The sequence below is a fragment of the Papaver somniferum genome, chromosome 2 (genome assembly GCF_003573695.1).
Source record: "Papaver somniferum cultivar HN1 chromosome 2, ASM357369v1, whole genome shotgun sequence".
In the NCBI taxonomy this organism is placed as follows: domain Eukaryota; kingdom Viridiplantae; phylum Streptophyta; class Magnoliopsida; order Ranunculales; family Papaveraceae; genus Papaver; species Papaver somniferum.
Window position 1 is genome coordinate 150,196,134 of NC_039359.1, and position 15,356 is coordinate 150,211,489.

At 35.8% G+C, this 15,356-nt stretch overlaps 5 protein-coding genes across 5 annotated transcripts; all 5 read right to left on the minus strand.

Moving 5' to 3' along the window:
- Positions 1–804: 804 nt before the first annotated feature.
- On the minus strand, positions 805–1,245 carry LOC113352229 (SKP1-like protein 1A). Its single transcript, XM_026596073.1, has one exon. It carries the CDS (start codon positions 1,243–1,245, stop codon positions 805–807), a length of 441 nt encoding a protein of 146 aa, XP_026451858.1.
- A 2,948-nt stretch (positions 1,246–4,193) lies between these two features.
- LOC113352230 (SKP1-like protein 1A) lies at positions 4,194–4,634 on the minus strand. The gene has a single exon (XM_026596075.1). The coding sequence runs from the start codon at positions 4,632–4,634 to the stop codon at positions 4,194–4,196; it is 441 nt and encodes a 146-aa protein (XP_026451860.1).
- A 2,839-nt stretch (positions 4,635–7,473) lies between these two features.
- On the minus strand, positions 7,474–7,914 carry LOC113352231 (SKP1-like protein 1A). The gene has a single exon (XM_026596076.1). The coding sequence runs from the start codon at positions 7,912–7,914 to the stop codon at positions 7,474–7,476; it is 441 nt and encodes a 146-aa protein (XP_026451861.1).
- Positions 7,915–10,747: 2,833 nt separating this feature from the next.
- On the minus strand, positions 10,748–11,188 carry LOC113352232 (SKP1-like protein 1). The gene has a single exon (XM_026596077.1). The coding sequence runs from the start codon at positions 11,186–11,188 to the stop codon at positions 10,748–10,750; it is 441 nt and encodes a 146-aa protein (XP_026451862.1).
- Positions 11,189–12,146: 958 nt separating this feature from the next.
- LOC113352233 lies at positions 12,147–14,894 on the minus strand. Its single transcript, XM_026596078.1, has 5 exons — positions 14,780–14,894; positions 14,500–14,563; positions 13,174–13,650; positions 12,812–13,041; positions 12,147–12,643 (listed from the first exon to the last, which is right to left on the minus strand). Exons 1-5 carry the CDS (start codon positions 14,892–14,894, stop codon positions 12,147–12,149), a joined length of 1,383 nt encoding a protein of 460 aa, XP_026451863.1.
- Positions 14,895–15,356: the final 462 nt, after the last annotated feature.

The following is a 15,356-nucleotide window of genomic DNA, read 5'->3' on the forward strand; positions in this document are numbered from 1 at the left end:
CAAATTTTTAAGGGTTTTTACTCTAATGCTAAAGCAAATTATCATGTGTTTTGGTTATATTTTGGATTAAAATTCTTATTTTCATTTCTATTTTACATTTAGATGATTAATTATTTAAAATTATTTTAACCTATAGTTCATTTAGTCTCCAGATCATAAATAGAAGTTAAATAAGTTATTACAAAATTTTGAAAACTCAAAAAACCGAAGCCTGCCATTCTGGAAACTATTTTTGATTGGTAAGCATAAAAGAAGGTAGATAATACCTCTCCAACTCGAGTGAAAATGTGGAGTATCCAAACTCTATGTATATAGAGTTATAAACGAGCGTATCGTATGGAATTATGCGAGGAGTATTCATACCCCGCCCACTCTTGCAAGACTAGATGGAAAGGAAGAATGTTACGATTATTTTATTTGTGTTGGTAATGATTTTTTCGGTTTTCTTTTGTTCTGTTAGCTCACAGTGTACACCCTGGCGTTCCGAGTGCACTCCTGAATCCGACCAATGTTGTTTTCCATGGTCACGCCTTCCTAACGTTTCCCGGTACCGTTGTGCCCTGCAGTGAGTTGAAGTGGGACGGTCTCGTATATCCTACCAAACTAGTTCACTTTATTATCTAACTTAAGTACTGTGGTTAAGATGGTTCAGCAAGAGTTTTACAATTCATAACTTCGCTTAAAACAATGCAATATACTTTTAATAACTACTTAAACACGTACTGATGCGTAAAAATAAAAAGTAAGACACTCCCAAAGCCCATTATTTGATCTCCCCTCCACTGCCACTGCTATGATTGATGATTATCTTTTGACTGGTACTTCCTCGACACGGAATAAATCAGGGAATAGATTTAGTATCTCCCCTGTTGTTCTATATCTTATCATCTCCGACACTTTCTGCAATGTCAACTTCTGCAAACTTTTTATTTTCAGAAAACTAGCAGCCTTCGTTAAGTGTGTCAGTGTCGCTGCATCTACATTCACAAACTCCACATCCCAGTCCTTCTCTACATCAGTAATGCACCCATCGTCAGCAGCGTGTTTGTCGCAGTACTCGATCACTTTCGCCAAGATAGTTCCTGTCACGTTAGTCAAAGGGATAAGAATCTCGGTGTTATCATGGTTGTCAGCAGCTATCATGGCGGTAAGGGTTCTAGATTGGAAGGCGATGTTCTCTTGAATATTGAAATTCTGTTCGTCGGAACTAATCAAGGTGATGGTCTTTCCCTTTGGTGCCGACATGATGATGATGATGATCAGAAATATACCAAGAAAGCGTGGTTTTCCTCTACGTGGTTGTGAATGATATAAACTGCAGAAGAGACCTAGCTAACCAATGGTATTTATAGGGTGCAAGTTCTCTATCCTTCTTTCTATTTCTATGTGGACTCGGATTCCGATCTCCCTTCTTCTCCTTCACAATTGGTATCCCTATTGAGACGTCGTTTTGGACTATCAGCCGTTTTTTATTCTTGCCAATATATTTTTATGTCAGGCGCTCTCTTTATTTTATTTTTCAATACTATCTATGTTTCAGAAAAAGTGATACTTTTACTTTTTTATTTTATTTTATTTTTGCTTAATATAGACCAAATTACAAAGGTGAAAGTATTGCTTTTTCTAAAACTGAAGGAGTATATTTCTTCTAAGAGGATATCAAGTAGCAAAACATAGAAATCAGTAATTAAATCGGAAAATGGGTCATTTGTCCAAATATTTTTAAAACATGGTTCAAATGGACGAGTAAAAATTAGTACACAACATTGGTTTAAAAGACCAAAATCAACAATTCAAGGGTGAAAAAGACATCTAGATTTTGAAAATGGGTAGGATGAATCCAATTTCATCAATTAGACACACTAACATGAATTGGTTGAATCAAATCAAACCCAAAATTTTGACAGAGTTTGAAAAAATGGGGTGAACTGATTGAATGCAATCAATTTGCGGAAACTTACTTCTTCGATTACGGAAAAGTTTGAAATCTCAATTAGGGGTTAGGGCTTCTCTTTTCAGTTAGGATTTCCCAAGCTTTTCTAAATCAAAATCAAAATCAACCCAACATTGAAGTACAAATTATAGTCTAATCCATTAGCCTGCTCTCTGATTTATAATGGGAAATTATATCAACTAATTGAGGTTACACGTAAGTTTTATTTCCTCTTACTTATGAAATTACTGATTCTGCTAATTGTTTAAGTGATTACGTTGGGTAAAAACTACTTCCGCATTTCGACGTTATGTTACTTCCACAGTTGTGTTCTTTTCTAATTTTTCTGAATTTTTATTCATCCCTCCAAATTGATGAGGATGGTAAAAATCAAGAGCATTGAAGAGGGAGGACGACTTTATGTTACTTCCACAGTTGTGTTCTTTTCTAATTTTTCTGAATTTTTATTCATCCCTCCAAATTGATGAGGATGGTAAAAATCAAGAACATTGAAGAGGGAGGAGATTTCAATCGAGAAGATCGAAACCAAGGAAGAAGAAGGAAGAGGTTTCTAGCGGAGAGAAAACACCGAGAAGTAACGAACTGCCTGATAAGTCCAGAAAATGTCGAGAAAATTGTTCTCAGCAGGATTCGAACCTAGCGTCTCCTAGCAACATTAAGCCGTGTATGACAGATTCACCCTTTGCACTCTTTTATTATCATCTTCTACAGTTTGTCATTTTGATTTTCAAAGTTTATAATCCAAGGCCATATCGAGAATTACAAAAAAGCTTCACCAGAAAGGAAAGCTTCACCAAAAATACCTTTTTTATTTATATTAATATAAAATTTATTTATTTTTCGTAAGTTGTTGTCAAAATATATCTTCCTCTTCTTGAGTTTTACCAAGGCTCTTCTTCTTAATTTTTTCCAAGGCTTCGTGTTTTAAAGATCTATTGGAATGTATCGTGTAGAAAATTGCATAAAATTCTTTTTGTTATAAAATATTTTTGAATGTTTTTTGCTGTATAGAATGGAATGTCAGGCGCATCGCGCGTGCGTGTTACAATAGTAGAAAAAAAGGGATGATGCATGTTTAAGCGACAACCCTCTCCATTTTCTTCTATGTACACCAAAGAGGTCTAGGTTTGAACAATAATTATCAAATCCCTACAGGGTTTTAGCAGAGATTCGGCATTAACTAGTAACTGCCTTCCCCGTCAATAACATGTCTTGCGAATTGCTTGCCAAAGAGAGCAAACTTAAGAAGAAAAACAGTTTTCCTTTTGGTTGACTGGTTGGCCTTTCATCTGCACTGTTGTTTGCCGAAACCTATTGCAGTCCGTCACGAGGCGCCTAACTTGGTCTGATTAGTTTAGATGAGCGGTCTCGGGTTTTCCAAAAATTTTGATAGCCTGGTCTGGTACCAGCCCGAACAGCCCGGCCAGGTATCCGTTCAAATTTTTAAGGGTTTTTACTCTAATGCTAAAGCAAATTGTCATGTGTTTTGGTTATATTTTGGATTAAAATTCTTATTTTCATTTCTATTTTACATTTAGATGATTAATTATTTAAAATTATTTTAACTTATAGTTCATTTAATCTCCATATCATAAATAGAAGTTAAATAAGTTATTACAAAATTTTGAAAACTCAAAAAACCGAAACCTGCCATTCTGGAAAGTATTTTTTGTTGGTAAGCATAAAAGAAGGTAGATAATACCTCTCAAACTCGAGTGAAAATGTGGAGTATCCAAACTCTATGTATATAGAGTTATAAACGAGCGTATCGTATCGAATTATGCGAGCAGTATTCATACCCCGCCCACTCTTGCAAGACTAAATGGAAAGGAAGAATGTTACAATTATTTTATTTGTGTTGGTAATGATTTTTTCGGTTTTCTTTTATTCTGTTAGCTCACTGTGTACACCCTGGCGTTCCGAGTGCACTCCTGAATCCGACCAATATTGTCTTCCATGGTCGCGCCTTCCTAACGGTCCCGGTACCGTTGTACCTTGCAGTGAGTTGAAGTGGGAGGGTCTCGTATATCCTACCAAACTAGTTCACTTTATTATCTAAGTTAAGTACTGTGGCTAAGATGGTTCAGCAAGAGTTTTACATTTCATAACTTCACTTAAAACAATGCAATATACTTTTAATAACTACTTAAACACGTACTGATGCGTAAAAATAAAAAGTAAGACACTCCCGAAGCCCATTATTTGATCTCCCCTCCACTGCCACTGCTATGATTGATTATTATCTTTTGACTGGTACTTCCTCGACACGGAATAAATCAGGGAATAGATTTAGTATCTCCCCTGTTGTTCTATATCTTATCATCTCCGACACTTTCTGCAATGTCAAGTTCTGCAAACTTTTTATTTTCAGAAAACTAGCAGCCTTCGTTAAGTGTGTCAGTGTCGCTGCATCTACATTCACAAACTCCACATCCCAGTCCTTCTCTACATCAGTAATGCACCCATCGTCAGCAGCGTGTTTGTCGCAGTACTCGATCACTTTCGCCAAGATAGTTCCTGTCACGTTAGTCAAAGGGATAAGAATCTCGGTGTTATCATGGTTGTCAGCAGCTATCATGGCGGTAAGGGTTCTAGATTGGAAGGCGATGTTCTCTTGAATATTGAAATTCTGTTCGTCGGAACTAATCAAGGTGATGGTCTTTCCCTTTGGTGCCGACATGATGATGATGATGATCAGAAATATACCAAGAAAGCGTGGTTTTCCTCTACGTGGTTGTGAATGATATAAACTGCAGAAGAGACCTAGCTAACCAATGGTATTTATAGGGTGCAAGTTCTCTATCCTTCTTTCTATTTCTATGTGGACTCGGATTCCGATCTCCCTTCTTCTCCTTCACAATTGGTATCCCTATTGAGACGTCGTTTTGGACTATCAGCCGTTTTTTATTCTTGCCAATATATTTTTATGTCAGGCGCTCTCTTTATTTTATTTTTCAATACTATCTATGTTTCAGAAAAAGTGATACTTTTACTTTTTTATTTTATTTTATTTTTGCTTAATATAGACCAAATTACAAAGGTGAAAGTATTGCTTTTTCTAAAACTGAAGGAGTATATTTCTTCTAAGAGGATATCAAGTAGCAAAACATAGAAATCAGTAATTAAATCGGAAAATGGGTCATTTGTCCAAATATTTTTAAAACATGGTTCAAATGGACGAGTAAAAATTAGTACACAACATTGGTTTAAAAGACCAAAATCAACAATTCAAGGGTGAAAAAGACATCTAGATTTTGAAAATGGGTAGGATGAATCCAATTTCATCAATTAGACACACTAACATGAATTGGTTGAATCAAATCAAACCCAAAATTTTGACAGAGTTTGAAAAAATGGGGTGAACTGATTGAATGCAATCAATTTGCGGAAACTTACTTCTTCGATTACGGAAAAGTTTGAAATCTCAATTAGGGGTTAGGGCTTCTCTTTTCAGTTAGGATTTCCCAAGCTTTTCTAAATCAAAATCAAAATCAACCCAACATTGAAGTACCAATTATAGTCTAATCCATTAGCCTGCTCTCTGATTTATAATGGGAAATTATATCAACTAATTGAGGTTACAAGTAAGTTTTATTTCCTCTTACTTATGAAATTACTGATTCTGCTAATTGTTTAAGTGATTACGTTGGCTAAAAACTACTTCCGCATTTCGACTTTATGTTACTTCCACAGTTGTGTTCTTTTCTAATTTTTCTGAATTTTTATTCATCCCTCCAAATTGATGAGGATGGTAAAAATCAAGAACATTGAAGAGGGAGGAGATTTCAATCGAGAAGATCGAAACCGAGGAAGAAGAAGGAAGAGGTTTCTAGCGGAGAGAAAACACCGAGAAGTAACGAACTGCCTGATAAGTCCAGAAAATGTCGAGAAAATTGTTCTCAGCAGGATTCGAACCTAGCGTCTCCTAGCAACATTAAGCCGTGTATGACAGATTCACCCTTTGCACTCTTTTATTATCATCTTCTACAGTTTGTCATTTTGATTTTCAAAGTTTATAATCCAAGGCCATATCGAGAATTACAAAAAAGCTTCACCAGAAAGGAAAGCTTCACCAAAAATACCTTTTTTATTTATATTAATATAAAATTTATTTATTTTTCGTAAGTTGTTGTCAAAATATATCTTCCTCTTCTTGAGTTTTACCAAGGCTCTTCTTCTTAATTTTTTTCCAAGGCTTCGTGTTTTAAAGATCTATTGGAATGTATCGTGTAGAAAATTGCATAAAATTCTTTTTGTTATAAAATATTTTTGAATGTTTTTTGCTGTATAGAATGGAATGTCAGGCGCATCGCGCGTGCGTGTTACACTAGTAGAAAAAAAGGGATGATGCATGTTTAAGCGACAACCCTCTCCATTTTCTTCTATGTACACCAAAGAGGTCTAGGTTTGAACAATAATTATCAAATCCCTACAGGGTTTTAGCAGAGATTCGGCATTAACTAGTAACTGCCTTCCCCGTCAATAACATGTCTTGCGAATTGCTTGCCAAAGAGAGCAAACTTAAGAAGAAAAACAGTTTTCCTTTTGGTTGACTGGTTGGCCTTTCATCTGCACTGTTGTTTGCCGAAACCTATTGCAGTCCGTCACGAGGCGCCTAACTTGGTCTGATTAGTTTAGATGAGCGGTCTCGGGTTTTCCAAAAATTTTGATAGCCTGGTCTGGTACCAGCCCGAACAGCCCGGCCAGGTATCCGTTCAAATTTTTAAGGGTTTTTACTCTAATGCTAAAGCAAATTGTCATGTGTTTTGGTTATATTTTGGATTAAAATTCTTATTTTCATTTCTATTTTACATTTAGATGATTAATTATTTAAAATTATTTTAACTTATAGTTCATTTAATCTCCAGATCATATATAGAAGTTAAATAAGTTATTACAAAATTTTGAAAACTCAAAAAACCGAAACCTGCCATTCTGGAAAGTATTTTTGGTTGGTAAGCATAAAAGAAGGTAGATAATACCTCTCAAACTCGAGTGAAAATGTGGAGTATCCAAACTCTATGTATATAGAGTTATAAACGAGCGTATCGTATCGAATTATGCGAGCAGTATTCATACCCCGCCCACTCTTGCAAGACTAAATGGAAAGGAAGAATGTTACAATTATTTTATTTGTGTTGGTAATGATTTTTTCGGTTTTCTTTTATTCTGTTAGCTCACTGTGTACACCCTGGCGTTCCGAGTGCACTCCTGAATCCGACCAATATTGTCTTCCATGGTCGCGCCTTCCTAACGGTCCCGGTACCGTTGTGCCTTGCAGTGAGTTGAAGTGGGAGGGTCTCGTATATCCTACCAAACTAGTTCACTTTATTATCTAAGTTAAGTACTGTGGCTAAGATGGTTCAGCAAGAGTTTTACATTTCATAACTTCACTTAAAACAATGCAATATACTTTTAATAACTACTTAAACACGTACTGATGCGTAAAAATAAAAAGTAAGACACTCCCGAAGCCCATTATTTGATCTCCCCTCCACTGCCACTGCTATGATTGATTATTATCTTTTGACTGGTACTTCCTCGACACGGAATAAATCAGGGAATAGATTTAGTATCTCCCCTGTTGTTCTATATCTTATCATCTCCGACACTTTCTGCAATGTCAAGTTCTGCAAACTTTTTATTTTCAGAAAACTAGCAGCCTTCGTTAAGTGTGTCAGTGTCGCTGCATCTACATTCACAAACTCCACATCCCAGTCCTTCTCTACATCAGTAATGCACCCATCGTCAGCAGCGTGTTTGTCGCAGTACTCGATCACTTTCGCCAAGATAGTTCCTGTCACGTTAGTCAAAAGGATAAGAATCTCGGTGTTATCATGGTTGTCAGCAGCTATCATGGCGGTAAGGGTTCTAGATTGGAAGGCGATGTTCTCCTGAATATTGAAATTCTGTTCGTCGGAACAAATCAAGGTGATGGTCTTTCCCTTTGGTGCCGACATGATTATGATGATGATCAGAAATATACCAAGAAAGCGTGGTTTTCCTCTACGTGGTTGTGAATGATATAAACTGCAGAAGAGACCTAGCTAACCAATGGTATTTATAGGGTGCAAGTTCTCTATCCTTCTTTCTATTTCTATGTGGACTCGGATTCCGATCTCCCTTCTTCTCCTTCACAATTGGTATCCCTATTGAGACGCCGTTTTGGACTATCAGCCGTTTTTTATTCTTGCCAATATATTTTTATGTCAGTCGCTCTCTTTATTTTATTTTTTCAATACTATCTATGTTTCAGAAAAAGTGATACTTTTATTTTTTTATTTTATTTTATTTTTGCTTAATATAGACCAAATTGCAAAGGTGAAAGTATTGCTTTCTCTAAAACTGAAGGAGTATATTTCTTCTAAGAGGATGTCAAGCAGCAAAACATAGAAATCAGTAATTAAATCGGAAACTGGGTCATTTGTCCAAATATTTTTAAAACATGGTTCAAATGGACGAGTAAAAATTAGTACACAAAATCGGTTAAAAAGACCAAAATCAACAATTCAAGGGTGAAAAAGACATCTAGATTTTGAAATGGGTAGGATGAATCCAATTTCATCAATTCAACACACTAACATGAATTGGTTGAATCAAATCAAACCCAAAATTTTGACAGAGTTTGAAAAAATGGGGTGAACTGATTGAATGCAATCAATTTGCGGAAACTTACTTCTTCGATTACGGAAAAGTTTGAAATCTCAATTAGGGTTAGGGCTTCTCTTTTCAGTTAGGATTTCCCAAGCTTTTCTAAATCAAAATAAAAATCAACCCAACATTGAAGTACAAATTATAGTCTAATCCATTAGCCTGCTCTCTGATTTATAATGGGAAATTATATCAACTAATTGAGGTTACAGGTAAGTTTTATTTCCTCTTACTTATGAAATTACTGATTCTGCTAATTGTTTAAGTGATTACGTTGGGTAAAAACTACTTCTGCATTTCGACTTTATGTTACTTCCACAGTTGTGTTCTTTTCAATTTTTTCTGAATTTTTATATATCCCTCCAAATTGATGAGGATGGTAAAAATCAAGAACATTGAAGAGGGAGGACATTTCAATCGAGAAGAACGAAACCGAGGAAGAAGAGGTTTCTAGCGGAGAGAAAACACCGAGAAGTAATGAACTGCCTGATAAGTCAAGAAAATGTCGAGAAAATTGTTCTCAGCAGGATTCGAACCTAGCGTCTCCTAGCAACATTAAGCCGTGTATGACAGATTCACCCTTTACACTCTTTTATTATCATCTTCTACAGTTTGTCATTTTGATTTTCAAATTTTATAATCCAAGGCTATATCGGGAATTACAGAACAGCTTCACCAGAAAGGAAGGCTTCACCAAAAATACCTCTTTTCTTTATATTAGTATAAGATTTATATATTTTTCGTAAGTTGCTGTCAAAATATATCTTCCTCTTCTTGAGTTTTACCAAGGCTCTTCTTCTTAATTTTTTCCAAGGCTTCGTGTTTTAAAGATTTATTGGAATGTATCGTGTAGAAAATTGCATATAATTCTTTTTGTTATAAAATATTTTTGAATGTTTTTTGCTGTATAGAATGGAATGGCAGGCGCATCGCGCGTGCGTGTTATACTAGTAGAAAAAAAGGGATGATGCATTTTTAAGCGACAACCCTCTCCATTTTCTTCTATGTACACCAAAGAGGTCTAGGTTTGAACAACAATTATCAAATCCCTACAGGGTTTTAGCAGAGATTCAGCATTAACTAGTCACTGCCTTCCCCGTCAATAACATGTCCTGCGAATTGCTTGCCAAAGAGAGCAAACTTAAGAAGAGAAACAGTTTGCCTTTTGGTTGACTGGTTGGCCTTTCATCTTCACTGTTGTTTGCCAAAACCTATTGCAGTCCGTCACGTGGCGCATAACTTGGTCTGATTAGTTTAGATGGGCGGGCTCGGGTTTTCCAAAAATTTTGATAGCCTGGCCTGGTACCTGCCCGAACAGCCCAGCCAGATATCCGTTCAAATTTTTAAAAGGTTTTTACTCTAATGCTAAAGCAAATTGTCATGTGTTTTGGTTATATTTTGGATTAAAATTCTTATTTTCATTTCTATTTTACATTTAGATGATTAATTATTTAAGATTATTGTAACCTATAGTTCATTTAATCTCCAGATCATATATAGAAGTTAAATAAGTTATTACAAAATTTTGAAAACTCAAAAAACCCGAAGCCTGCCATTCTGGAAACTATTTTTGATTGGTCCGCATAAAAGAAGGTAGATAATACCTCTCAAACTCGAGTGAAAATGTGGAGTATCCAAACTCTATGTATATAGAGTTATAAACGAGCGTATCGTATCGAATTATGCGAGCAGTATTCTTACCCCTCCCACTCTAGCAAGACTAGATGGAAAGGAAGAATGTTACGATTATTTTATTTGTGTTGGTAATGATTTTTTCGGTTGTCTTTTATTATGTTAGCTCACAGTGTACACCCTGGCGTTCCGAGTGCACTCCTGAATCCGACCAATGTTATTTTCCATGGTCGTGCCTTCCTAACGGTTCCCGGTACCGTTGTGCCCTGCAGTGAGTCGAAGTGGGATGGTCTCGTATATCCTACCAAACTAGTTCACTTTATTATCTAACTTAAGTACTGTGGTTAAGATGGTTCAGCAAGAGTTTTACAATTCATAACTTCGCTTAAAACAATGCAATATACTTTTAATAACTACTTAAACACGTACTGATGCGTAAAAATAAAAAGTAAGACACTCCCAAAGCCCATTATTTGATCTCCCCTCCACTGCCACTGCTATGATTGATGATTATCTTTTGACTGGTACTTCCTCGACACGGAATAAATCAGGGAATAGATTTAGTACCTCCCCTGTTGTTCTATATCTTATCATCTCCGACACTTTCTGCAATGTCAAGTTCTGCAAACTTTTTATTTTCAGAAAACTAGCAGCCTTCGTTAAGTGTGTCAGTGTCGCTGCATCTACATTCACAAACTCCACATCCCAGTCCTTCTCTACATCAGTAATGCACTCATCGTCAGCAGCGTGTTTGTCGCAGTACTCGATCACTTTCGCCAAGATGGTTCCTGTCACGTTAGTCAAAGGGATAAGAATCTCGGTGTTATCATGGTTGTCAGCAGCTATCATGGCGGTAAGGGTTCTAGATTGGAAGGCGATGTTTTCCTGAATATTGAAATTTTGTTCGTCGGAACTAATCAAGGTGATGGTCTTTCCCTTTGGTGCCGACATGATGATGATGATGATCAGAAATATACCAAGAAAGCGTGGTTTTCCTCTACGTGGTTGTGAATGATATAAACTGCAGAAGAGACCTAGCTAACCAATGGTATTTATAGGGTGCAAGTTCTCTATCCTTCTTTCTATTTCTATGTGGACTCGGATTCCGACCTCCTTTCTTCTCCTTCACAATTGGTATCCCTATTGAGACGCCGTTTTGGACTATCAGCCGTTTTTTATTCTTGCCAATATATTTTTTATTGTTGCCAATATATTTTTATGTCAGTCGCTCTCTTTATTTTATTTTTCAATACTATCTATGTTTCAGAAAAAGTAATACTTTTACGTTTTCATTTTATTTTGTTTTTGCTTAATATAGACCAAATTGCAAAGGTTAAAGTATTGCTTTTTCTAAAACTGAAGGAGTATATTTCTTCTAAGAGGATGTCAAGTAGCAAAACATAGAAATCAGTAATTAAATCGACAAATGGGTTATTTGTCCAAATATTTTTAAAACATGGTTCAAATGGACGAGTAAAAATTAGTACACAAAATTGGTTAAAAAGACCAAAATCAACAATTCAAGGGTGAAAAAGACATCTAGATTTTGAAAACGGGTAGGGAATCCAATTTCATCAATTCGACACACTAACATGAATTGGTTGAATCAAATCAAACCCAAAATTTTGACAGAGTTTGAAAAAATGGGGTGATGATTGAATGCAATCAATTTGCGGAAACTTAGAGCCTGTTTGGTAGCATTTTCAAAAACAGTTTTCAAAAAAGTTTTCTACTGTTTTTAAAACAGACCCTTTTTCATTGTTTTCATTTTCTAAAAGCTGTTTGGTATGGCTGTTTTCAAAACATAATTTTTAAAATTAGTTATATGTTAAAACTAACAATTCAAAAAGTAGTTATGAGCTTGCACAAATGTTTTACACATAACAACAATTTTACATATTTGTATAAGCTAAAGGCGTTGGTGGTGATGTCGGCGTTGATGATAAATCCACATTGTCCCTGCTATGTCATCTCTAACATTATTCATCAGCTCAATATTCGCTGCGCTTACATCAATGTCAATTGCTGTGCTTTCTTGACCAGTACTTGAACTTTCTTCATCTGCCATTAGAAGATCTTCTGCCATGAATTGACGAAACAGTTCGTCATTCCTTGAATTTAAGCGAATGAAGTTGTGTAAAGTACAACATGCAACGGGAATGAGTCTTTGTCTGCGAAGTGGATAATTTGGCATGCATTTCAATATTGGAAACCTACTTTTCCATACTCCAAAACAACGTTCAATAACATTTCGTAAAGAGGAGTGCCTATGATTGAATAATTCCATAGGACCATTTGCTTGTCGACTTCTTCCCCTAAAATCACGCAAGTGATACCGTTCTCCACGATAAGGTGTCAGAAACCTAGGCATGTTTGTGTAAGCGGAGTCAACAACATAATACTTTCCTACATTCAAATTACCAGTTGCTAACTTCATCAATTCAACAGACAGTTGGAAAATTTCATCTTAAACAGTATCTCAAGGTACGGCAATTCAGATATTGCATGGACAGATTGATCTACTGAAGTATTAAATGTAAGCTAACAATAATTAAAGTAATATGTATTCAATACCTTCTCTGGGCATTGGGAATTTGTTTTCTTCGTTCGATATGGCATCCATGAGTACTCTTGCATCATTGGCAGTTCCTTCCCATCCCGTATACAAATGTGAACAACATATCGAACGAGCAAGCACACATAATGTTCTGCGTGATTTGAGCTTTTCTTCCTCGAAATGGAATTTGTTTAGAAGCAGGTACACAAGCACTAATATGAGTTCCATCAATAGCACCAACACAATCCTGTTTTGAATTATCAACTGTAAAGGCTAAGCTAACTATGCTAAAACCAAGATAAATATCAACTGTAAAGAAACAAACATGCATATAAGATACATTAACAAGTAATATGGGAATCAGAGTCATACCACAAACCATGGATAGAATTTAGGATTTGTCATAATCTCTGGAGGTATCTCATCCATATTGGGAGGTTTAATTATGAGGCATCCAAGGAGACATAATGCTTTTAAAACCTTCTTAAAGTGTCTGTATACGGTCTCATTCGAATGTTGAAACATCTCTGCAACCACTCTATTGCGCATTGATTGACTAACAGTAGCCAAAAATATTCCAACCGCCTCTTCAACACTTACTGATCTATCATCTTGTAAGAAGTCATTGGTCCTTAAAGTTGAACACAACAGCATAAATGTAGAAGGATCCATTCTCATCAAGTTGTACATTCGTCTTGGATGTCCATTCAGTAACTCCAAAATAAACTCTCGCCCATTAAGCACTGATGTCATCATTGGTATCTTAATATAACGCTTATGCAACTCCTTAACCATAAGCAATTCCATAAACGAATCTTCCGAGTCACAGGATGAGTCACTTGATGAACTTGTATCCCTGGATTCCATTTAAATATCTGGTAAAACACAAGAGTATTACTGCCTGATGCAAAAGATAAATGATTATAAGAAATATCCCATCCTCAATAAGGTGAACACACTTTCTCTAATATTCTTATGATTTACACTGTCTTTATTTTTATGGTTTTTGGTCTCTACTAGTATTATTACTGATGATATTTTGTTTACAAACAAAAACACAATAGGGAGAAGCTGATGGAAATACATGACCAACACTGCATAGAAGAGATATACGCACGCGCAATTAAATAGTTTGATTTATATTTGACACGCACGCGCAATTGAAAAGAAGGACAATGTCCCCCTGCCATTAGAGACCAAAACATATGCGCCAAAGTTTTGGATCATCCAAATAACAAAGCAACACAGAAACAGTGTTTTATGAGATTTTCTATCAACAAAAGTTTCAGGGATCTACACATCAACGAAATGTGATTTAATGATAAAAGTGGCAATGGAGGAATGCTACCTATTTTCTTATACCATTTCTATAATCTCCACGCACACTTCTAATGAAGTCTTTCTCTCAAATGTGGGTAAATAGCTAACACTAATGAGAGAATTGTGATGCTTCGAGTCTAACAGAACTAGTCTTTTTTATATAATGGAAATGGTATATCTATAGCAAGTTTACATGGTACCGTACACGTATATTTCTTACAGAGAATGATATTTTTCATTTTTCTATTGATCCTACACTGATTACAGAGAATGGCAAGGGATTTTCTATTGATCCTACATTTGTCCTGATGATGTGCAGTGGCGAATAATGAATGTTCTATTCATAGATTTAAGCTAGAAACAATGGAATAGTAAATCTACATACCTGGAACTTTTGATATGCCAATGAACAACCAAATATCTTCCAAATACTCCCTTTGGTACAGTCCCTACACAAAGCAAATACATATTGTTATTACAAGCAAAATGAATAACAATAAAAAAGAAAATTTTACTGATATCAACATAAACCCATTACTAATTACTATCAAAAAAAGCAAATCACACAAAACCAAGCTCACATTAACATAAATATTGTGTCACAGTGTAACTTCCAACAACCCTTAACCGAATTCAGTTTCTAAGAAAAAAAACATATTACAAACTCTTAAGCCACATAATTCTCCTTGATTCTTTCATTTTCTTAAAAATTCTCCTATAGTCAGGGTTTCTGAACTTGTTAATGGCTTTGAGATATACATCATCTTCCACTCCTTCCATGTTGTCCAATATATCCATACAATCTTCAATAGATGATATCTCGGTGCTGGTACAAAGAGGAGATGTTACTTCCTTATCCTTCTTACGTTCAGCCTTCGCTTTTGTTACTTCAGCTTTAGCTTTAAGATTTTCAGTCCATGCTACAAGTGCATCATCAAACCTTGATGATTTAGTCGCCTTTCGCTGAGGAAGATCAATAGGAAGTTCTAAAGCACGTCTCTGTATGTTTGATTGTGTGTGTGATGAAGGGTGACTCGTGTCTCCAGAGCTAGCGGGTTCTACATGTACCCCTTTGCCAAGGAATTCTGTTTCCAAGTCTCTTTCGGTGTCTGAGTCAGGAGGAGACAGTGTTGATGCATTAGACATGCTTCCAGATGCTGTTGTGCTATTAAATATCTCCCCAAGCATATAATAATTGTCTAACCCCTTTTTACGGAAGGATTTTGCACCAGGATATTTCTG